The sequence below is a fragment of the Haemaphysalis longicornis genome, unplaced genomic scaffold, assembly GCF_048455015.1.
Source record: "Haemaphysalis longicornis isolate Haplotype H1 unplaced genomic scaffold, Haemaphysalis longicornis Haplotype H1 scaffold_6, whole genome shotgun sequence".
Taxonomy (NCBI): domain Eukaryota; kingdom Metazoa; phylum Arthropoda; class Arachnida; order Ixodida; family Ixodidae; genus Haemaphysalis; species Haemaphysalis longicornis.
Window position 1 is genome coordinate 27,388,216 of NW_027526407.1, and position 24,259 is coordinate 27,412,474.

General features: G+C 54.2%; 1 protein-coding gene across 1 annotated transcript in view; it reads right to left on the minus strand.

Annotated features, from left to right (window-relative positions):
• Window positions 1-2,112: 2,112 nt before the first annotated feature.
• The window catches only part of LOC144142347 (G1/S-specific cyclin-D3-like), a 47,099-nt gene continuing 24,952 nt past the window's right edge, over window positions 2,113-24,259 (minus strand). The window contains exons 4-5 of the mRNA XM_077673776.1: window positions 6,985-7,130; window positions 2,113-6,189 (exon numbers count right to left, since the gene is read on the minus strand). Coding sequence (XP_077529902.1) covers window positions 5,974-6,189; window positions 6,985-7,130 — 362 coding nt within the window. The 3' untranslated portion in view covers window positions 2,113-5,973. The remainder of the gene's footprint in view (window positions 6,190-6,984; window positions 7,131-24,259) is intronic.

A 24,259-nucleotide genomic window follows, 5' to 3' on the forward strand; every position in this document is an offset into this window, starting at 1 on the left:
ACCGCACTGTGACCTCTAAGAAGCGGACGACCATCTATGTGCATTGGAACCATTTCCTCGGAGGCTCGCCGAATAAACGGCGAGTTCCGTGGCAAAGCCGCGTGCTAAGAAGCCGGGCTTAGGTACAACATTGTTCTGTTGTGACTTGGTCCTCGCGGAATTTGCTCGTGAGCCGAACGTTTCTTGTCCGCGCGTGAGATTATCGTCGTGACAGCCTCGCGGTGAGCGGTATACGCTTTAGGTTTGCGGGCGCAGTGCATGGTGCGTGAACTATTCGCTACTGCCCCTACGTACTCTGGCATCCGGGACGCCGTGATCGGTTACGTTTCGCAAGCGACCACTGGCTGGTGACAAGTTTGGTAACATTTGGAGTAGCCCCTTTTCAATGCAAAGCATTCACAAGGGGTTCGCGTTCTTGGCGCACAGCCACGCGCCGAATGCTGCTTAGGGATGGTTCAACTCCATTACAAGTAGCCCCGTCGCGAACCAAGTGTCGCATAGCAGGCTGCAGTGGCGGATTGGAAGGGACTCGAGCATTGCATTTTCTTCCACGCTTGCCTAGACCTATAATTGTATTGCACGCAATACGAGCATATATAGACCGCTGATGTTACTGTAAGTAGCCAGGTTCGTATGCCTAACTGCCTTCATTTGATAAATTCAGGCTCCTCTGGAGCAAATCCTCCGGCGTTCGCTTGGTGCGTATCCCAGTGCGCTGATCAATGATGCTTTACTTTCAGGACGAAAGGCTTCGTTCGACTTCCATGTTTCATGGGACGCGTTGTGAGGTACAGAAAACTACGGGGAATGCTTACAACTTTTTAAGATGGTGAAAGCCTTGCTGGATCCTCTGTTGATCTGCTGTCCAAATTTCTGTTGAACTTCGCCGCAGCGCCCTCCGAAGCTCGTTCCCTCGCTCGCCAACGCCAGTAGCGCCGCCATCGGGAAGTGCACTCCCCAAGGCGGCGGCCTGCCCTCCTTCGTCACCCTTGCTACGAACGCTCATCCGGCGCTGCTGCTTCCCTTCCCCGGATGGCGTTCCCATTTTTAAGGTGGAAGGCTTGGGTCTAAGTTTCGTGGAACGCGTTGTGAGGCACAGAAAATCGGTGCTACAAAAAGTAGGAGTGCCCGCGGAACGAGGGAAACAGCAGCGCTGGACGAGAGTTCCGAGGAAGGGAAGCGGCAGTGGTGGCCGTTGCCGCACCAGCCGCCTCGTGAGGCGCATTCCCTATGGGGGCGAATTTTTTTCCCTTGCCCATTCACAAGCAAAAGATCGACGATGCAGATCTGGTACAGGATCTGGCTAATCGATATCTCCTAATGGGCCCAGCAGATAATGAAGATTACCCGGATTATCAGGGTACTGACATCACAGAACTCGACTCCCCTTTCAAGGAACAGGAGATATGGGCAGTCTTACAAGGACTAAACGAAGGGGGGGGGGGGGAGTTGCGCACTGCCCCGTACTGCCCCGTGCGACGATGACCACATCAACAGCGTCTGCAGGGCGGACCATGGACACGGCCCACATCAACAGCGTCTGCAGGGCGGACCATGGACACGGCCCTGTCTATTTCGCTATTTTCACCGTCTAAGTTCCTCCTCTTCCGTTCGCACATGGCGAGCACGCGTGTTCTCCTTTCAGCCGCCGCGGATCCCCCGTACTTGTCGCCGATCGCCGTTCAAGGCGGCCGCGGTTAGCAAACGCGCTTCGACACGACCCTTGAGCCGCGTTGCGGTGAGCACCAGAGTTTCATCTACGGTGAGCACAGTACAAACACCTGATCGCGTCTACCCCACGAGAAATTGACCTGACAATCGAGCCGTGACTGCGGTACGGCGCGGTAACTGACTGCACTGTTGCCGAATGACAAGGGGACACCCATCTCGCGCCTCTCCTTCCACCCTCCGAGACCTCGGCGCGGTGAGAGAAACGGATCCTGCAAGACATCGCCGCTTCATTTATGCTCTCGGGATGATTAATGCCCCTTCGATGGATGGACGACGATGATACACGACACTGGCGGGGCGGAGCCGCAGTTTGAGGTATCCGGCTGCCAAAAGATTCTGTAAGTGGCAAAGAAGCTCACACCCAAACAGGTAGGACCCAGTGTGCAATAAAACGTATCTTTATTATAATTTCACAAAAATTCTGTAAACTGCCAAGCCTGCAGTGTCACAAAACAACACTCGCAAGGAAAATTGCATAAAGAACGGAATGTCCACGTGTTTCGCCCTCCCCAGTTTTCAATGCAGTTCGGTGTACAAAAATATGCTCGTGTATGTACAGAAAGACACGTGCCTATCTGCAGGGTAAAACAGACAGAGATGCTTTCAACGTGTTGTGCACACACTGGAAGAACGTTCGAGGTCACGGCAAGAGGAGGCACACCGCTCCTCCTCCTGGGGAGGGGCAGGCAGTCGCACACCGCATCCAGGTGAGCCGAACGGAGTTTTGCTTAGCTGGCTGTGGGTTGCTTAAGTCGCACGCCTTGCAGTCTACCGAGCCAGATCATAAGTGGGGCCACAGGGAGTACAGGCAACAACAGAGCCACGTTTCGAAACAGCCCCCAAAACAGTGGAACATTAACGAAGGCAACTTTGAAACATCGTGAAGTAGAACATTGTGGAATGTGTCAACCTTGAAAAAGTAGTGATAACGCGGGGAAAAGTGAACACCAGGGTATATAGTACCATGTAAAAAATGCAACTCGCAAAATTCGTTTCCACGGAGGGTCTTTGGGGAAAGGGGAGCAAAAGGGCACATCATAAAGGAATGCACTAAATCTTTGGCAGTGGAATGCAACTAGCAACGCTGCGTAACACAACACGGAAAAGCGAAAGAAAAACAGCACTTTGAACGGGGCACCAACTGGGTGCTGGCGAACAGTTTTAACCATCACGACGTCAACATTGTGGAACATGTGCCACTGCAACGCGCAGTAAGCTGGCAGCCCTTTGAACATCAATACAGAGACTCCAGTAAAGCATCTGCCGGCACACACGCGTGTACAGGCGGCACAAAAATTAATCATCACAGACAGGTCATGTGTAACGACAAAGAGTTGTTGCCCACAAGATAAGGGGCGCGTCAAAAACAGTGCAGGTCCGATTTCTGCAAAGGTGGTCAACATGTGGGGGGAGGTATACTTTCACTTATTAAAAGCCGGCACTTCAGTGAAGACTCAGGTACGCTGATTTCCCGTTTGCATGAGCTTTGCCACTAATGGGCCCAAGCACAATGGCTTCCCCCCCCACACGTCCTTTTCTTCCTGGGCACTCAAATAGTGCCTCGGAAGCCAAGTCAAAGTGGGCTGGAATGAACTTTGGTTTGTTTTGAACAGGGGGTGAGATTATTGCTACACAGGCGTGTAGACCTGAATTCTACACAATGCGGAAGTACCCGCAACTTTTTTTTTTGACTGGCGAAATGAAGAATATGTGTGCCACACTGCAAATAGGTCGAGTGACGTGCTGCCCAAGTGGGCTTGTGTCCCCGCCTCAGACGCACGTCAAAAAGATCACTGCGGGGCGGGGGTAAAAATGTGTTCATGAGGGGTGACATGGGCTGGTGTATGTACAGGTCGTGGGTTGGGTCACAAACACCGTTTTAAGTGAGGGAATTGTGTGTGCATGTGAAATAATTGGGGTGTTCGGGAATAATGATAAAATAATAATAATATAAAACGAGACTAGACACACCTGGACCATAGGGCTTTTTGGTGCAGTGCTGGGATTCAATAAATTACAATATGGCGAAGAACACTCAATTAACACACAAAACGGACCGGACAAAGCGGCAGAGATAATACGACAGGAGTATAAAACGAGAATTCGTAGAATATATTAGAACAAGCGTCCGGCTACTAGGCACCGGTAACACAAACTTCATGGAATTAATCTGGTATGGAATGCAAACGAGCTGTCACTACAAGTGTATTCACTGCAATGTGGAAAAAGGCTGCCTGATCCCACTTAAATCATTTTCTCTGCAAAACGTACAGAGACAGTCAGCACCGGTTCGAGAACACATTTCGACGTGCACGGTGCGTGCACACACACACCTTCAGAAAAGAAGCACCGTAAAACGTCGCACCAGCGGGAAGCAGCGCGAGCGTCGCTTCAAGTGTCTGAGATCAGTTGTGCGCCCAGGGAAGGCGCAATCATCAAATGGGAAAACAAGGACTAGTTCGAAGCATTGAAAACACTGCACTCGCAAGCGATCAATAACTTAGAAGCGGTGCGCAGCGTTTGTGCGAGTCAAAGTACCATCTCAATGGGCAAAATTTAGGCTTTGTAGAAAAAAAAAAAAGCCGCCATCTAAGGACCACTAGTTTTCCTACTCCACAACAGAAGGCAACCGACATGCCACACAGCCCTTCAGCAAAGGCCACACTTCAGAACACAAATTGCCTACTCTGCCTCCATACTCAAAATGAACTTGACAAAAAATGGGGGGGGGGGGGATAATCCTGCAACTTCCACATCTCAATTGTTTCCAAGACAAGCCAGAAAAAACTGCTGCTCCTGGGCATCCCAAACAATTTTGAATGAACCTAACAGTAAGAAAAGCAAATAATACAAAACATCAGCAACATACTTTGTCACTCGCATTTAGGCTTTTGAGTAGTGCTTATGTGGTGTCAAATACACCCACATGCACACACGCATTGTCCGCAAACATGGCAAAACTTCATGGCTGCGTGGCTAGTCTTCACACACTCAGCCACCAGCTCTTTGCTTAAAAACACTCACAACACCTGCCGGAAGGGCGCACTACACTTAAAAACACAAAACCGCTGCACCAAAAGAAAAAGAAAAGACGCTCTGTAGTGAACGAGATAAACGCCATAAAAAGAACTATTCTCGTAATATAATATCATATGTATATATAGAGACAATACTGTAAAAACACTGTCTTCACCAGGCAAACTTTGCGCAAAAGATTGATTGTGTGCGAGTGGGGCCGTGTCACAGACAAAGCAGACGCCCTTGAACTCGTTATTGTGAGACAAATGATGAGGACAGTCGACGAGACACCCCGCTTTGCCAACCCTTAGGAGCACAAGCAGTAAAGGGGCTGTGTAGTTCCGCGGAAGAGATGCCTGTGCTTGTATGAGTGAAAGCCCTTGGGCCACGTCTTCCGCTATGTCACCACAACTGATTTTCTCCGAAAGATTGGCGATAGGGGACCGGAAGAATGATAAACCTGTGTGTAAAGTGGAGGGAGCAAACCCTGTGCTGTGGCGCTAGCTCAACAGTGAGAAGAGATCCAAGCCAGTCGATAATCCTACTCAGAAATGTTGAAACTCAACCCTACCACTGTTCTGAAGTCAACGGGGAAAACAAATTTTCTAAACACAAACCAGTTGTTTTTCTCAGAGATGTCTAAAGGGGACATGGAGCAAATATCGGCTATCCTCTGGGCAAAGTGCGAGGCGCGGGTGCGGATGCGGGGTGTGGGTCCAAGGGGTACTGCATATCGGCTGATGGCACCATCGTCTAGGGTAGGCCAGGTCGATGGCGCCTGACTGCCAAACTCACAGAACTCGTAGCCAGCTCATTCCCAATGAGGCGATGCTTGAATTTGGGACTCTAACTACATATGGCAGGAACACCCGCCTTTTATCTCTGTTTCTAAGACGGGCACACACAACACAGCATTCAACTGCGCTGGCCACTTTTGGAGTTGTAGAGCAGAGATTCAGTGTGCTGAAGATTTTTGCTGAAATTTGAACACTGCTGGGAATTCGTTGGTTGTTTTGCTGCCAATAAAGTAACGCTTCGAATCTCAAAAACAATGCCACGAAAATTCGGCCACACCAAGTGCGCACACGCACACCACTCCTGCAACGTTGCGAAAGACATTCGAGGTGGGTGATGATTGGGGCAGATGTGGGCAACAGATCACAAACAGCATGTGCGACGGGTAAAGGGGGCAATTGTAATAAACACTGACAATATCTATGATCTCTAGAATTTGATGTCTTGAACGTCCGTCGGCGTGTTCGGTTGACTGGAAATATCGGCACCGGAGGGCGTCACTAGGCCGTTGTTTTTGCTGCTGCCGTACGTCACTGGTACAGCAGCGAGATTGGTGGTTGCCTTGGAGGGGGCCTGCTGCTGCAAGTCGGCCACGTTTGCCGCGATGAGCGTCTCAATCTCGAGAACGCAGCGCCTAATGTCGACCTGGAGGAGGGAGAGGCAGAAAAGGGGCACGGAAATCAGGGAGGGAGCAGGGACACTCCTTGTTTCTCCAAGTCTGACATAAGGAGGCAGGTGACTACTTAGAGGCAAAACAGCCCATATTGTGCAGGTTGGCCGGTTCTTATGGGAAACCCACAAATGCCAACACAACAGGACCAGAATAAAGATTGGCAAAAGTCCGTGCTTCCTTAGGGACTCGTTTTTTAGGGATTTTGATGGCTAAATTCTTGTCGTGACTGAATATCGTAGACAATAAACAAGAAAAAACATGCTGATGGTGAATCGCTAATGTGAGCAGCGTGCAGGTAAGCCATTTCTGACGAGGTCTCAACAGAAGCACGGCAAAAGATGGCAGTGATGTCAAACAAACTGGGTGGGGCCAACGGGATGTCTCGAGCCTGACAAGGCACCTGATGTTGAATGTTGCACATTTGAACAAAATTTCACGGCGTATCATTATCAACAACCAGACTTTTGAAAAATTGTCAAATGGTTGACTACAATGAAAGAAAAGATGAAAATTCACTTGTCGCATAGATACGTGGGTAGCCCCCAAGTAACTACAAAGAGGAGAGGAGAAAGAGAGGGAGAGAAGGAGGTATAGTTTCAATGCCAGCATACTTTCTTTTGCAACACGCAGAAAGCGGGAAATTGGAAGCAAACACCAAATCAAGGCAAAGAGGGACAAGAGGTGCCAAACTGGACCCCTTCAACCACGACCCCTCTATTTGCAGTGACCCAGTGAGTGAGTGAAGCGCAAGCACCCGACTGACTCACCGTTGGGACATTGGTGATCCTTTCGAGGGAGGAGAGCAGGGTGTCTTGGGACCTTGTCGTGTGCAGGGGACCCCTGAGGCCGTGCACTGCAGCTGCAACACTGGCTGTCGCCAACAGCGCCGGGGTGTAGCCAATGAAGTGGTACTCTGCACGGACAGGGAGCAGAGCAGGAGGCACAATGAGCGAGGCTGGACTTTACTCACAACTGGGGGCTAGTGGGAAACAGTGAACGCCGTAAATTGGCACACCTAGCGGCAGCATGCTCACCAGCGAGATGCAGGAGCGGGTTTGCACCCGGCCATTTGTTTATTCTCGCGACTATACACACCGACTCACTGGATGCATGCTGATGAGTACGTGCTCACGAGCGATCACTTCAGCGGCATTCGCGCCTCCACAGCCTTGGCATCTCGTACTCGCATGCCAGCAGAAAAGAGCCCCAATGGCAGCCCTCATCAGCGAGCCCATCCACCTGCAGTGCAGTCTGGCGGTGCGCATAAGGTGTCGAATGAAGTTGTGGCTTACATCACTGGTCATGCTTACAGGGGAGCCGGAATGCAAAAGTGCCGGCGCAGATGGTGTTTCAGTTGGTGCTGATATGCCCTTGTTAGGTGGCCACAAATAAAGCTCACGACACAGCAAAATTTTCTTCCAAGACTGACGGACAGATCTTTGCTTGCCAGCGTCGTACAATGTTCTTGCTCAAGTGCTCGTAGCGTCGAGGCCAAAAATGGGGCATGACGAGGCGCGCTATACCAGCGGGAGAGCTACGGAGTAGGGGTAATGGTAACTTGTACCACCTCGGCACACTTCCAACACAGAGCCGCTTCTGTGTGCAGCCCCGGCCAGGCTGGGCACAAAATTTCAGGAGGGGCGTCTAGCCCGCGACGCCGTTTTGATTAGGGACGACACTGGCGTCGAGGGCAACTTCTTATCCATTGTTCCTTGGTGCAGCCTTCCAGGCGCTGCCGACGACCGCTGGCGAAGTGTGGGGCCTCCCTCACCATCGCCTCGGAGACACTGCGTGCGCGACAGTGCCCAGGAGGGGGCGCCATACCGGCCGGTCCGCGTGCGAAACGGGAAGACGCGGGGGGCAGTCTCTCCCCGAATTCCTGGCGCCGTTTAAAGGTCTTCCGCTGGGGCGAAGGGACGCCCTTCCGCGAACAGCGGCGGGAGGCGAAGGAAGCGCACTTCCGGTCGTTCGCCAACCCAGCGCCGTGAATATCGATGTCAAGCAGGGCTCCTTTCTTTGCCCCCCTCCAGCGGGAAGGGCTCGGCCAGGAAGAAAGCAGCGCGCGCAAACATGCGGCCGACCGACGCAGTACGACGTCCGGAGCGAGAAAAGACTGCGCGACGATGCCAGTCGGAGCGTGCTGCGCTGCTGGCACAGAACGCGGACCCCAACATATATGTACGCGTTCTCCTTGGTGGACGTCGCGCAATAATTAGACGCTGCGCTACTGCGCTTTGTGCGGGAAGGGCTGCTATTCTCGGGGAAATGCTTCCTGCTGTTGCCTCCGATTTTATCTTTAACATCCACAGCGCAGAGTGAGGTGAGCCTGTTCGTGTCGGCCCGCTTAGCTCGCGTGCAACGCTGCCGCCTGGCCGTCCGTTCGCTGCTCCGCATCCCTCCTCGGCAAGCTGTACGAGTGGCCGAACCAAGCTCAGCTTTGAGGCGCAGTAACCTCTGCACGGAGCAAATGCACACAGCCAGCTTCGTTCGAAGGCCGGTCGTAGGAAGCTTGCGCGCCATTCAGAACTTCGTGAACACCGCTTGACAGAAACCACGCGCGTGCGCTTTCGCGCAGCGCACGTTCGGGTACGAAAAGTGCGCGTTGGGCTCCACTCCAACGACCTTCAAATGCCTTCCGGGCAGCTTCAAGGAACGAAGCCTAGGGCTGCCATTCGGACACCAGCCGAATTTTCACCGAGAGCACCGCTACCGAGGCACCGGTGATCGGGTCTCTCGAGCACGTGGTCGCGTTTACAGCAGCCTCCTTCCTGCCGCTCCGCTGCGTCGACGTGGGTACGCGTCGGGGCGCAAGACGCGGCCCTTTAAACGAGCGCATAAGAAGAGAGACCCCGCTGGCCCGGAGCGGCAGAGGGGGGGGGGGGCTCGAAGAGGGCCTCAACCTCGCTGCGCCTGCTTTCAGCGACGCCGGCAGGGAGGAGGATGGCGAGAGAGAGAGGCCCCACCCATTTAAAGGTCCCCGTCGTCGGGACCACCTGTCCACGGCGTGGCGGCGGAGGCAGCTGAAAGCGGCGCCATTTTTAAAGTTTCCGGCCGTATGTTCCGGAAGCTCTCTCTGCCCCCTTTCCCCTTCCTTTAGCGCCGCTACTGCGCGACGACGCCGGCCATGGAGGCAGGAAGGCGCTGACCACGTGCATTTTGCACCCGCTCTGCGCGTAATACGGCGACAGACGCGACGCTTTAAACCTGATTTCCGGCGCTTTCTTCTCGGCGCGATGGACCCGAGAGACCTTTCCACGTGACGCTGCACGGTCGGTGCTGGTTCTCGAATTTTATAGGGCCGCACCGTTTTCGAGCATAGCTGGTCTGAAGTTCCTGGCCGACATAGTTTATCGGAGCGCGCCACTGCGACGCCAACCCGTTCTTATATGCATAATATCAACCTAATTGCGTAGCACAGAGGGAGAAGTGCGTCGCTATTCGCCGCACGTCGCTCCCTCGGCGTTTGACGTGTCTCGAACGCAAATGTGCGCGACCCGAGGTCTGTAAGCGAGGCACGCGAGCATGATCAATCACACGGAGACTCCATGCCAGGCGTCTTGAACTCGATGCGCGCTAAAGCCACAGTCAAAGCGTTCCACGCCGGAACTGCCTGCACGCGCCCCTTTCCTGTCTGTTTTACTTCCTCCAGTTGTGACTGGCGCTTAACCTGTTCCCATGATGAGGCAGGACAAGACCACGCGCAAAACGTCGTCGCCTCTCCGTCGTGACAAGGCCAAACGACCAACTCTCCAGTTCCCTGCAGGCAGGCGTCCAAGTACGGGTGCACGGCGGTGCTGCCTAGCAAAGCCACAGTCGGAGGCGAGTGGGAACGGCCGGCATTCGCCCAGCGCTGAGCGGACGCCGCGACGGGAAGGGCAGAAAAGGCCTTGCCGGAAGCACGCTTCCTGCGGCAGTGTTCGCCTCATCAGTGGCGGCTCAAACCTGGGCAGCCCCTCCCCCGCTGCCTAATGACCGCCATCGATGAGAGGCCGCAAAATGAGTCACCGGGATTCGGCGCCCCACGGCCATCCCCCGCTGCCTCCCTTTCGCCCACGGCGTTTATTTTGCGCGGACGATAGCCGCGTGGCCAGCGCTCGTGTCGCCGGACCCTCCACAAAGGAGCGTGCCATCTGTCGCCGCCAAGGCAGCCGCAATCACGCGCAACCGCGGCCGCGATCCGCCGCACTTCACGGCGCCCTCCGCTCGCATCTGCTGCTCTCCCGTTCAACTCTTCTTGCGCTCTCTCCTCGGAGTGTGCGCGGCGATACCGTGACGAGAACCGAGAGATGGATGGTGCGCTGCCGCGGGGGGCGAGAGAGGACGGACCGCTAATCCCATTAGTGCCATGATCACTCCGAGACGTACGCGTCGTGTGCGCACAGAGGTCGCGGGCGGCCACCTGCTGCGCGTCGCCCACAGCAGCGGCCACTCTTTGTTTCCCACTTCTGTGTCGTGTCTTGCCAAGAACAGCGCCCCCACTGTGAGAGCTACGCGTGCTGTCCAAACTCGCACCAAAACCTTGCTTGCCCCAGCTATCGGAGAGTATACAGAAGCCAGTGCTACATTGATGCCGCATGACAAGTAAACGCAGGGCTGGCGAAGACGCGCATGGCGGCTAACTGCCCAGTGCCAACACGACAGCAGGGAAAAGTGGGCCAAAACACATGATTCGCCATTTCCTCACTGCTAGCTGCGTGCTATCCCCTGCCACGAGGCATTGATTTTTTATTTCGTTTTCTCGCAAGTCACCACGACGCCCCACCGCCTAACATCTTTTCCGGGGAAACACAGGCGAGGTAGCACGTTTGTAAAGTGAGGCGCCAACGTCGGGCCAAAGAGAGATGCTGCAGACGTAGCGCAGCTTCTCCTTCCTTTCGGGGGTAACAATGAGGGACGCACAAAAGTTGCAACGGACGTATACGGCCAGAGTGCAACAACATCTGCGCGTTCTCCTTCCCGCCGGACCAAATGCTCCGCAGCGCGAAAGAGACGCCTCTCAACTGCGCCTCTGCCACAAACAACTCGCGCTCTTTTCAAGCAATCGCAACTTATTCGCGGGGACCGCGTGCATCGGAATAAGAATGGGCTCGAGGAGCAACAACGGCCGAACGCTCGAACCGAATGCGCGATGACGCCCGACGGCTGCGCTCGCCAACCCTTCTAAGACTTCGGCCTGCCTCGCGTCTGCATCGCAGCCTGCCACTGTGTTTCAAAGAGGACCCCGTGATTCGGGGCTGCATCGAGCAGGCGCAGAGGCGAGATGCGGGAACAGAAGGGAACAAATAAAAGCGAGCGGGCGCAGGCGCGACCGGCTAAGCCTGACATATATCGTTTTGCTCCTCGGATGGAGCTCGGGCCCGCCGGAGGTGCAAAAACAGTGGGGACGAACGAAGGGGTACAGATGCGCGGGCCATTGTGCGCACACGCCAACAATGGGGCCACCTAGCAAATCCCCTTGGCGGCATTCCAATGGGTCCGTCTCTGAATTGCATTGGCGCTGGCTGCTGGCCCGCGCTGTGAGAAGGGGAATTCCGACTCACACCAAGGAAGGGTCACTGCATGGGAAACCGTCGTTCCCCGAGCTTTCTTCCACACTATGCGCAGTTTCCATCCCCCCTCCCCTTTCTTATGAGCGGACGCGTTACATTCTGGCCTCCTCCTGCCGCATTCGCTTCTCGCGTACCGTGCACTCGTCGCGCCAAGATCGCTACCGCCGACCAGCGCTTGCACCGAGGCTCGGTTGGGGCATTCCCAGTGCGGCTTCCATTCACAGCCCCGCCACGGAAGAAGGTGTCGGGTAAACGGCCCCAATGCGGGAAGGCCGCAAGTCGGACGCAAAGACTCTTTTTTTCGACCGCTGAGCGTGGACCAGCCTTGGTCGTCGAGTGAGAAGCCTCGAATGTCGGTGCCACTCGGCCGGATTCTTGCGAGGATCAAACACTCGCACAAAGAGACGCGTAGACAAGAGAGTCGGGGCAGCCCGTTTCGGGAACCCATGGAGCACGCAGGAGACTAATCGTCGCACACCAAGGATGGGAAAACGGGCCGGAGGAGAGCGGGCGCGCCTCTCCCGTCGCACGTTGTCCGAACAAAGACGACGCCGAGAAGAGCACGGGGTGCTCGCATTTCGCAAGTTCCTGGGCCGCCACAATAGACATTCGTAACGCCAATGAGAAAGCGCTGGACGGTAGCGCACATTCGTCGTCGGCCCCACCCCGAGACGATCCGGCATGCGGCCAGTCGCCGGTATTTTTCCCCCTCGGCCTTTTCTCCTCCGCACGAGAGGCGCGGCTTCCGAATCGAGTACGTTTACCTTGCCAGTTTGCAAACCTCTTCATGATCCCGGTTTCACAGGATCAAAGCGGGAATCCCACAAATGCCCTTTCTTCCCGCAGGACAAAGGCAGCCGAGGCGCCAATCGAAGAAGCCGTCTGCCGAGCCGAGCACGACTGGTATGCGGTACGCCTCAGACAAGAATTCGCTCCCTTTCAGCGAGTGAAGTGGTCGGCCAGATCGTTGACTTTTTCCCGCTAAAAGTCACACCTGCAACCGGTACCCACTGGTTTCTGAGTCTGCAAGTTCAGCTCCATTCAAAAGGGTTTCGCGACGACTTTTACACCAGTTTCACGTTGGCGTGGAAGCGAAAAACGGAGGCGCTCCCGTGTCTCGGCGCACGTTAAAGATTCCCAGGTGGTGTGCAACGATTCGCAGTCCTACGTGGGCACGCCCGATAGCCCGGGTGCGCACTGTCTGAGCGTGAAACCCCGAAATGATCTGAACTTCGGACGTGGCTCCGGTTACGATTCTGAGCCCGAATGGTTCGTCCGAACAGCGTATACGATGAAAGCGAGGTTCACCGCTTTTCCAAAATACGCCTCGTTTTGCGGATCAGCACATCGACCAGAATATTTCTTTTCACTTTCTCTCCACTTCCCCGCACCTATAAGCGTCACTAGATAGAGGCCCATTTAGTGGCTCCGCCCGCGTGAAGACTGCGAATCTCCAGCGAGCAGACGTGGCCTCCGCGATCGGCCAACGGCGCAGCGGCGCGCCGCCGACAGCCGATCGCGGAGGCCATGGAGCTGATGATGATGATGATCTTGCGGTTACACCCTTTACAGCGGGCGGGTGAGAGATCTCTACCCTAACCATTAGCAGTCACACGCAGCAGTCACACGCAGTGCCATGTTCTGGCGACGGGCGGAACCGACAGCCAGGCCATTTGCACCGCCAACAGAGTAGCCGCGACCGAGCGGCAAGGCAACGATCGCCTTCGCGCGAAAAATCGCCGAGCGAAAACAAAGCCTCCGTCGGGAAGAGAATCGGGGCACCCGCAACGAAAACGAGCCGAGCATGTTTATGTTTGCAAACAAAAGCAAGTGTTGAGCGGAGAGTTTATTACCCCGAACGCGCTTTTGTAGACTGCCAACAATCCCGTTCATGCGGCCAACGACCGAAGCCTTTCATCCGCACGGGCGATTTTTCGCAAGTAAGAGCTGCGACCGCACACACCCACACAAAAGGCGCTTTTGGCAACCTCCTTTTTTTCGAAGGCCGCCTCACGTGTCGAAGGGTGATCATAAATTGCGCCCCAACAATAACGACTCGCCGAAGAATAACAAGGCCGTGACCACAGATGGCAGCACAGCGCATTGTTTTTTAGAGACGCGGGAAGCATTTTTTATGAGCAAAGCATTCTTCTTCCGCTGGCGCCGTCAAGCGGGGCGAGCAGGAAGAAAAAATGGCGGGGGGTGAGGTGAGTGTGCCGTGGCGCCATTCAAGCCGAGCACAATCCAAAGCCACGGGGGACGCGGTGGCCATATGGACGTTCATCCGATTGCCGCAAAAAATCTTCCGCCAACAATGTTATGCACATCCCGCATATGCCATTAATCGCTTCAGTATGAGTCCATATGACCTACGCTTTTTTACGTGTGTGTGTCTGTGTATGTGAAGCATCTTTTAACGAACCCCGGCACGGTTCTTTTCTTCTTTTTCAACAGCCACGTCTCGGCGTCGCCTATTTCAACTCACGGAGTGGGTTCCGTCGCAAAAAAATAAAGAAAAGAAAAACGCCTAACGATATGCAAAATCTGTGCGCAGCGCGAACTCCAGTCTTCTCGGTCAAGGCTCACAGCTGCTGCGTCTCGGGAAGTATATTCGCATGATTTGCGAACGCACGGCGGCAAACACTACTCTTGCGTTATCATCTTGTTCGAACCTTCTCCCGCGCAAATGTCACGTGGTTAAGATGAACCCCCGCAACGAGAACGACGACGGAGGACTGATAAACGTGCAGCACGCGGCGCGTGCTGGGCTTCTGCGCCCTTTGTGCACACGAAAGAACAAGACGCTTGCTTCCATTATGGTCCAAGCTTTCTAGGAACCATACTTGCATGCCTGGTTTTGCATTTCCTTTCTCGGGCGGTTTTCACCCACGGCTCGGCAACTGCCCTCCCTCACAATTTCAGAGGGGCGTCTCGCGCCGCCGCGGCAACCAGCCCTCACCTCAGTCCCTCAAAGTTTCGTCACAATCTCCTCCTCCGTTTTCTTTCAGTGTTCGGTGTTACCGTCGTTCACCCGTTTACGAGGCCGGCGAGGACGCCAAGCCACAGTGGCGGGCGTCAGAGTGCTGCGCACCAAGCAGGCATTCCCCTCACGATAAAGCGCGTGAACACCGAGTGTGCGTATACAAGGCCAGGCATTTCCCAACTATAACAGCGCTGATGGCACGGTTCATGCGTGTCACCGTTGCTTAGCGCAAAGGAAAGCTCACTGGGCGCCTGCGAGTGTCAGCTAAGAATAGCAGCGTTCTTCGGGTTGCAAGTAGGCAGGCTGCATGGGGCGGCTTTTAGGGAAGCAAATGGCGTCTGAGTGGGGCGAGGTGGACGCGCGACTAAGCAGGAGAGCAACGATGGACTGGCTCGAATAGCGCATGTCCGCTCGACTCAGCCCGTGTGACGAGAGGGAGACGCAGCCAATGCTGTCCCGCTAGCTCGCCCAAGCGTCCTCATTCGCTTGGTCCCGCGGGACCAGCTGCATGTGAACACGCTGACATGGCATTCAGGTGCGACGAGGAGTGACCACTCGGGGAAAGTGTCTTCACGTTGATAGCGTATTCCGCATGTCCCCCTGAGCCACCCTCACAGGAATCTCCCACCCCTTTCCTTCCTCTCCCGTGGCGCCCAAACGCTGGCGCTGCAGACGGACGCGTGTGTCCGCGCAGACGGACCACCGAATGCGCGCACTCGGCGGCCGGTGGGCTCCTCTCTTTGCGTTCGGTCTGCCCTCGGAGGGCGCTGACTGCTCTGCCGAGACATAAAGCTAAAGGGCTATAATATAAAATAAAAGCCCACCGAGACAGACGTCCCGCCAAATGCCGACAGTTCGTAAACTGGTTGGGAAACAGCAGACGACGCGGACGGCTGCAGGCCTGACATGCTCACTGTTCGCCTGCCTGTGATTCATGGAAGCGCATCGGCCCACGCCCGGGGCCCACTGACGCCAAGTGCAGTCCTCCCCTCGTGTTCTTTTTCCTTTCTTCCTCCCGGCCACCCGATTTCCGCCACATTGGAGGCGAGTGGCTGGAACGCGTGCTGTAGAACCGAGCAGCCTAGCAATGCGGCGGCGTGCTTGAGCGGCACCACGTGTGAAGAATAACGACTCTGACATGCGAGCCCTGCAGGCGGGAAGGACACAGCGCAGGCCGCCACTTTGTTCGCCCAGTACACTGCAGGCCTCTCCTTATTGGCCCGCTTGCTGGACCGCAGCGAGCGTACGCGTGCAGAGAAGTCGTGCTCGGCGCGGAGGCGTCGTCACCGCGCATTCCTTCTGCAGCGCTACCCCAAGCGCAAGGCCAATTCTGTTCCAGTACGGCCGCTTCTCAAAAACAAGCCCACTGGAATGGAGCACCAAAGGACAACGCGCTTTTGCCGCACGAGGCGGCCACCTACACAACTGCCTGTTCGCAAACAACTGTTCCCGTGCACGGGATTCGCTCTTTGACGCCGGCCACCGAAGCACGGAATCTGGGAGCAGCACAGTGCGCGTACACACTGGGAGAGGGAACATCACTCCAAGCGGAGCGAATGAATTCTACCACCGATGTCCTCGGCATTGGAGAGCGTAATGCATTTCTGTCACTCCCACGGACAACTCATGCGCGGAGTCACAGCCTGTGACACGGGGCCACGAGGCAGTGCTCAACGCGTCAGCGATTCCGACACGGGGGAAACACGAGCGGTGGGTTAGCGCGGGGTGACCAGGTTAGCGCGTGAGCAGAGCGGAATGAGGGGCGTAAACGAGGCGGAACTGCCGCTGCTGCTGCTGCAGGGCGCCCTTGTTAGAACGCTCCGCGTGCAGCGGCTACAGCGACTAAAACGAGCGGTCTGCTTAACTTAGGCTCTCCCTCCGCGGCTGCCGCCGCGTCGGCCGCAGACGGCGATTGGTGCCAATCTGCATGCATTGCGCCGACCGAGGGCGATTAACCAATCATGCCCGCCTCCCTCGAACCCGTGCAGTTGGTTCTCGCTGGCGTCGGCACGCACCACGTGCCCGCCTGCAGGGCCAGCACTTGTGCACAACAGGGGCGTGCGCACGGCCATCGATCAACTCTCAGCTCTAATGGCTCGGCCCGGCAGACTCCGCTGCAGCGCTACCCGCGAACACTGCACGATTCCCTGACGCAGCCGGTCCCAATTAACCCGCGGCAGTGCCCGTGACGAACCCGGCTCGGCCATTTGCCCATCACTCCGTCGCACGCGGCGGCCGAGACGACGAAGCGGAACGCCCAAGTTCGACAGTGCGCCATGAACGTCGGGAGCACGAGCAGCGCACGACGCAAAAGATGCGGAGCGTCACAAGCACTCTCCTTGACCCGGTGCCCAGCGAGGAAAGTGTCAGCGTTCGCCTGCTCCACAGTCTGTGGGGGAGCCGGGACAAAACTGCCCGGTGTGGCGAAACCCCGTCTCGCTCGAAGGCGCCGGCGCACTGCGCGCACCCGCAGAAAGGAATCCTGGACCCGTTCGCTTCGGAGCAGTCCACTCCGGCGCCTGACCTTGCCCGCAAAACGGGGCACCGCCGAGGCTGCTCCGTTATCTCGGTAAATTCGGTTTGGTTCGTCCACGAGAAGTGTCACGCGGCCGCCGAAGGGCTCGCGCTTGCACGCACCGGCCGACTTCACGCACGCGCACGAGTTTGTGCCAGATATACCCCAGCCAACAAGCCCTGCGGAGAGCAGGCGTGGTGTCAACGGACGCGGGCATGATAACGCATCGGCGAGGATCCGATTTGCGCGAGAAGACGCGGCGCCGGTGCACGCGCGCGCCCACCCGTTCAAGCGTGGAAAACGACAGTGCGAACAACACGCCCACCGGTTAGCATACCGAGAACTCCGTAAGCGGCAAATGGCAAATGATCGGCAGCTGAAAGGAGCTGCTGCAGGGCTGTCGCCTCTGCATATGGGGCTGCACATGACTCGAAAGACGCCCAAGAAGCGGACCAGAGTACGAAAGGGATAACAGGAGCGGGAGGAAAAAAGCGCCGACGGCCGACCATCTGGCGGCGTGCCGCCACAATGGCGGCCGATAAGGACCCCGCTCTGGGCGTTTGTCTTTGTACAACAGAGCGCTCGCTTTCTCGCCACCTCTTCTCCCTCCGTCGGTGAAGAGGGGCAGACGAGAAGGGGGTCTGCCGGCACGGAGCGCGCGCGCTCATTTGCATGTGCGAGGAGGTGGCCCAGCTGGATCTGAACATGATTCATACGTGCACCCGAATCGGCTTCGCACACGACCACTGCAATCGCGCCCAATGAATGCGCGCACACAAATGGACGCTGCATGCTGCACCTTCCGCTGCTTCTCTAACGCTCCGCCCCGAGTCCGAATGCGGCATAGGGTGATTACACGAGAGAACGGACATGCGTCATTCTTTTGCTTCTTCCCTTATTTTTGTGAGTTATGCGCAAGCCAGAGAATAGCTCGAAAACTGCAATCTGCGTGTACTTCTAGAGAAAAATAAAATTGCCAAGGTGGCGCGCGATTTCCTGCGGCTGCAGTTTTTTTCCAACTTTGGGGCTTTGGGCACGTTTTTATCGTTCTGTCTAAAATTTGTTTTGAAACGAAACTGCACCAAAAGGACAAACAGGCCAAAACAAATTGTCAAGTCGCGCCAGACGCCGCATATTGTCGCTAACTTGCAAGGGAGAGGTAATGTCGACGAGGTGTTTGTAAACCTATCTGTAAAATACCACAGTGTCTAGAAAGAACTTGAATGTACGCGAAAAAATTAGTAGTGGCTTAGCTCTGCTAAGCCACTTGTTTTTCATGCACCATGTTTTTCGTCGGGATTGTTGACCCTCTTGATGAGTCTCTTTTCCCCCTGTTTAGAAGGAAACCGAGACCGGGTTTTTCTTTTATTCGTATTTTCAAAGTTTTTTAGAAAAAGCACAGCGGCAAACCTTTTTTTTTTTTCGCGTACATTCAAGCTCTTTCTAGACACTGTGGTATTTTACAGATAGGTTTACAAATATCTCGTCGACATTAGGCAGTTTTAGCGTATCGTTACCGTGTTTTTACCGTGTTAACGGGAGTACACTGCGCAGCGCGAGAGTTACCGCGAACGGTAACTTACCGGCACAGGCTTCACCGTCACCAGCACTTCCGGTAACGCGGTAAACGGTAACGCAAACACGGTAACGATATGCTAAAACTGCCTATTACCTCTCACTTGCAAGTTAGCGATAATATGCGGCGTCTGGCGCGACTTGACAATTTGTTTTGGCCTGTTTGTCCTTTTGGTGCAGTTTCGTTTCAAAACAAATTTTAGACAGAACGATAAAAACGTGCCCAAAGCCCCAAAGTTGGAAAAAACTGCAGCCGCCGGAAATCGCGCGCCACCTTGGCAATTTTATTTTTCTCGAGAAGTACACGCAGATTGCAGTTTGTGAGCTATTCTCTGGCTCGCGCATAACTCACAAAAACAAGGGAAGAAGCAAAAGAATGACGCATGTTCGTTCTCTCGAGGAATCATCACCCAGAAGAGCCCTGGAGACCTTGAGATCAGCACACTTTAAGAGCTGAGCAGTGCCCAGAGTGCTGCTGCGTAAGCTAGAATGCCGCGAAGCTCGGTTCTTGCCAGTCGAAATTCAGCCGGACCAACACTGCCAAGAGCCGCTTCCCTTTCGCTTGCTGCGATTCCGAGTCAAGAGATCCAACGAGTCAAAAGGTCCAATATTGGATCTTTTGACGCGGTGGAACTTTTGACTCGTTGGATCTTTTGACTCGTTGTATCTTTTGACTCGTATTGGACCTTTTGACGCGGCTAAGGCGAGTCAAAAGGTCGAACGAGTCAAGAGGTCCAATATTAGACATTCTGACTTGTATCTTTTGACACGGCTAAGGCCAGTCAAGTGATCTAATGGGCCTCACCTTGGCGCACTTTTGTTTGTTAAGGGTCAAGACTATGTTACCTCTTCGTTTTCCCTGCAAGGAGCGTGTTTATTCGTTTTAAGCACCAATTTCCGAGCCATATGCTAGTTTTTTTTTTTTTTTTTTCAAGTATATGCGTATTGCTCTCATACAAAACTACGTTTGCGTCACTGGCATTGGAAAGACTCTTCGTGGTTAAGCGCGCGTTAACAATGCCGTTTACCGGCTCCGGTCTTTTCAGTATAGGGCATTTCGGTTTCGGGGCCTTTCGGTACACGGAGCTTTCGTTACAAAAACGAATTCAAGCGCGCAGTTTAGGCGTCGTGGCAGTTGCAGGCACAAAAATCGTACTTCTTTAATACACGCATTTTTGTTCGTAATTCCGCATTATTGTAACGTATTGATAAGGTTATGCGGCCTTACCAAATAAAGTTTTCTTTATCTGCGGAATAGTTGCCGGAATAACTGTAGCTGTGAGATAATATTATTGCTGCATATGTTGTTTTCTTTCTAGCGACATATTATCACCATATCTTTGTTTAAAAATCAGTGAAGGCAACAAGTTTTTCCAATTTCGAGTATCTGTGATAACTGCTGCGTAATTGATCGCTTTCGCTAGAGGATAGGAGCCAGTCGCTTTCTAGCTCAATCACAAAGAACTTGTAATTTCTTGTCATTTCGCATCCATGTGCTCTTCCGTTTGCTGATAACGCAACGCACACATTGACCAATGCGTTACCAAGGGCACCTTACACCCCGCCGGACGTTTCCGGCCCGGCGCCACCCCCGTTTCCAGGAAATCGGTGTGTTTGTGATTTGAAATACCCAAAGGCATTTTGAATGCTTTCTGGAACATACATATATTTAATTTGCTGAAAGGAGAGCTCATTTGTCATTTTCGCCGTTTTTCCTCAAAGCATACTGGTCATAATTTGGTCGTGGCTTTGTTCTCATCCGAGACCAATGTCATCATCAGCTCCCCACCGCCTGTACCTCTTTATTCGCACAAAAGGGAAAAATCCCTTATGGAAGCGAAGCCACACAAGCAGGTGTTCGCACTACATTATCGGGAGTGTCAAAAAAAGAGACACGCGGACTGCAGCTAGCGGCTTCAGGTTATCGTGACGTGCTTCATTCAACTCGGATCGCGTGGAAATCTGGTAACGAGCTTCCCAAAATGTAGCAGTGTAGCAATGATCCTGATTTTTTTGTAGGCGTAATCATGAGCCATACAATGGTCATTTATTTGATGGATGTTGACTTTGATTAAGAAGATGCACGAACATTTGTCCGGGATATTTTTAGCAGCAATCATACAAATCAGCGCGGCGTAGCCAAATATGAGCGACATGGGGTCGTGGCTAGTTGGCATCACTGAAGGGCAGATTCTACAAAGCAATAGCTACCAAATTATTGTAATGTAATAGCATCCAATGACAGAAGAACGAGAAATGACAACAAGCTTAGAAAACAATCAGAAATAAAAACAAGCTTGATGAATGGTGTTGTTCATAATGTTCAAATTAGCCACGGCTTAATCCGGAGCGCTAAATGCGCAGCTTCTACATTAAAAGAGAAAATTCGGGTATGGGAGCCAAAACAGCACTAAAAATGCAATAAAATGACGTACTCTATAAATTACATATCCTAGCCATGGCTCCGAAGGTTGTCATAATTCGTTGGACCTTCTCACGCGGTTTAGAATATTGGACCTTTTGACCCGTTGGATCTCTGACCCGTTGGATCTTTTGACTCGCTTTGGACCTTTTGACTCGTTTGATCTTCTGATTCTTTGGACCTTTTGAGCCATTGGAGAGAGAGAGAAATGACAATTTATTGGAGAGTTTAGCTCCAACCTGAACAGGAGCTGGCTACTCCAGGCATTGGGGTATACAAAAGGTACAGTACTTGTCCTTCTGAGGAACCACAAGGTTAGAATCAGTACATTAAAACAGCAGCGGCTGAAAGATCGAATGCACACTTAGTAACTACTTGCTATGTATAGTACACAAGCACGCACATGCATGTATACATGTTTCCTTACAGCAGCGGAATATAGTCCAAAAAGCCTATTCTCTTGACTCGGCTGTCACGTGATTATTGGACCTTTTGACTCTTTGGATCTCTTGACCATAAGCGGCTTGCCGCCAGAGAAGTGAGAAATTTCCCAGAAGGCGGGGAAATTAACGCGTCTCCAAAAGGCGCTGTACGAGTGCTGGCCAGTCAGCTGGCGGCGAGCGGTGCGGCGGCCCACGGGGAGACACAATGACGCCAATTTAAGGACGAAAGGAATCGCCGAAAACGGGCCACGCGCCGAACGTGACGTAGCACCAGTCCCACGCATGCGCACCGGAGCGTGCCGCGACACTTCCTGCGCGCACGCCGCGGGGGGGACTCTTCCACGGGCCCCGTACAGCTGCCGCCGCAGGTTGCGTCTCTTTCATTACTTCCCCCCCCCACCCCCGTCATAACTCTGTGCGACAACAACAACAATCGGACGCGCGGCGGACGACAAAGGCGGACGCCGTCACTCAAGCGCGCGCCGACTTGTACAGAGAAGCCAGGCGGCGGGGCTACCTGGAAAAGTGGACCGCGTTTGCGCAGCGAGAGAAGCACGGCCTGCTGCTCGTCGGAACAAGCGCGGGCCGGCTGGATCGAGTGACGTCATGCGTGACGCCACGTGCCGGGCGACACGCGCCCGTTGTCACGACACGCGGCCGCAGCAGGCACTTCTTCTGCCCCGCGACCGTCCGCTACACGACGGCCCGCAGCAGCGCTGCAGCCGCCGAGCGCACGCTGCGCGGGAGCAGACGCGCTGTCTGCCGAGTCCGTGTCCTGTTCCGCCTTGCGCGACGAGTTCAGCTCCTACCGCACAAAGGGGCAATATTTCAGCCTTCGGCAGTCTCACGCCGCCTACCGCTGAGATCGGTCGTCCAGATTCCCTCGGGAGTGGAGCGGCTTCTTTTCCTGGAAGCCAGCCATTAGCGCGCCAAACCTAAATGCGCTCTTGGATTGCCTTCATAGTTTCGCTTCGGCCGCGTTGTCGCTGCGCGGTTTCAGGGACCCAAACAAAACCACGGGCCGGGCCAGCCACACATCGCGTTTTAACCTGCCTCCGGTGAGGAGAGGAAAAAACTTCCCCGCAAAAAATTACGTACCGAGGCCATAGGTTCTTGGATCGCGGAAGGTTGCGCTGTGCCCCACAAAAGCTGAGACGGCGATGCCGTCCGAATCGTTGGCGGCTTCAGAACAGCCAAGCGTGGCACACAGATCCATTTCATTGTGGGACTCGTTCAACGCCGCCAAGTTTGCCGACAGCGCCTGCTCCACTTCTCTGCCAACAGAGCACTTGGTTGCGCAGGAGGTTCTCCCAGCGGCGGCCAGGCACCCTGTCCGCACCCTGGCTGCGACGCACCCACACACGCCCACTCTAACGAGACGTGCTAGCGCTTTATTCGCGTGCTCACAAGACGCTGTCCCACCCAGCCGAGGCGAACTGTGCCTGGGCGCTCTGGCCCCGTGATCAGCTCCGACGCATCATCACCCGGAGGAAATTCGAAGCGCAGTGCACGGGGTCTTCCAGTAGTGTCGCTTAAAGGGACAGAACCGATTTTTGTCGAGTATAAATTCTCTATCCCGAACGAAAGGGGGGCGTCACTTAAAGCACCTTGACGAGAAACGGTTTTGCTGATAACGCCCTAGAACTTTTTAAATCGAAATTTTTAGATCTACGAGCCGTGTGTGTCCCTCCCAAAAGTTGATTGATTGATTGTAGGGTTTAACGCGCCGACGCAACGCAGGCGATGAGGCGCGCCGTAGTGGAGGGCTCCGGATTAATTTTGACCACCTGGGGATCTTTAACGTGCGCCGAAATCTCGTACACACGGGCGTTTTTGCTTTTCGCCTCCATCAGAAAAGCGGCCGGGAATCGAGCCCGCGACCTCGTGCTCAGCAGCGCAACGCCTTAGCCACTGAGCCACCGCGGCGGGTCCCTCCCAAAAGTAATGCTGGCAACCACGACATAGAGTAGCTCGGCAACATACTTTTGCCTGTATGCGAAATGAAATACGATATTTAAAAACTTGTCCCAAGCTAAAAAAGTTTGACTCGCAGGCTTTCCTGTTCCTTTATGTGTTTTTTTTTAATGCAACGGTCTATTTTGCACGAATGCGCCAACTGTTAGGATAGACGATAGGTAGAATCTGGCTTCACGTTGTGGAGTTGGGAGGTTCGATTCTCCCCGGGCGCGACGTTTTCTTTTTTTTAAGCTGCCGTTGGCGTATTTGGAAACTGAAATCAAATATTTTGGCAGAACAAACTCCCCCGACTCAGGCAGAATCGTCAAAGCTCCTTCACGGGGTCTGTTTACTGACCGCTGTCGTCGATTCCGGGCATGGAGGCTCAGTTAGCCACCCTGAGAGCAACCCTGCGGCGGCAGGCGGCGGGCGGCGTGTGTTTAAATTTTTCAAAATAATGTTTAGAAATACATATACAATTTAACCTTGTACATATACTAGTGTTAAAAGGTTTTCAATACGTAAATAAACGTTTCAGCAGTTACAGTAGCTGCTAGGTTTGCCGGTCACGTGACAGGAACACATATTGTAGTGTCAAG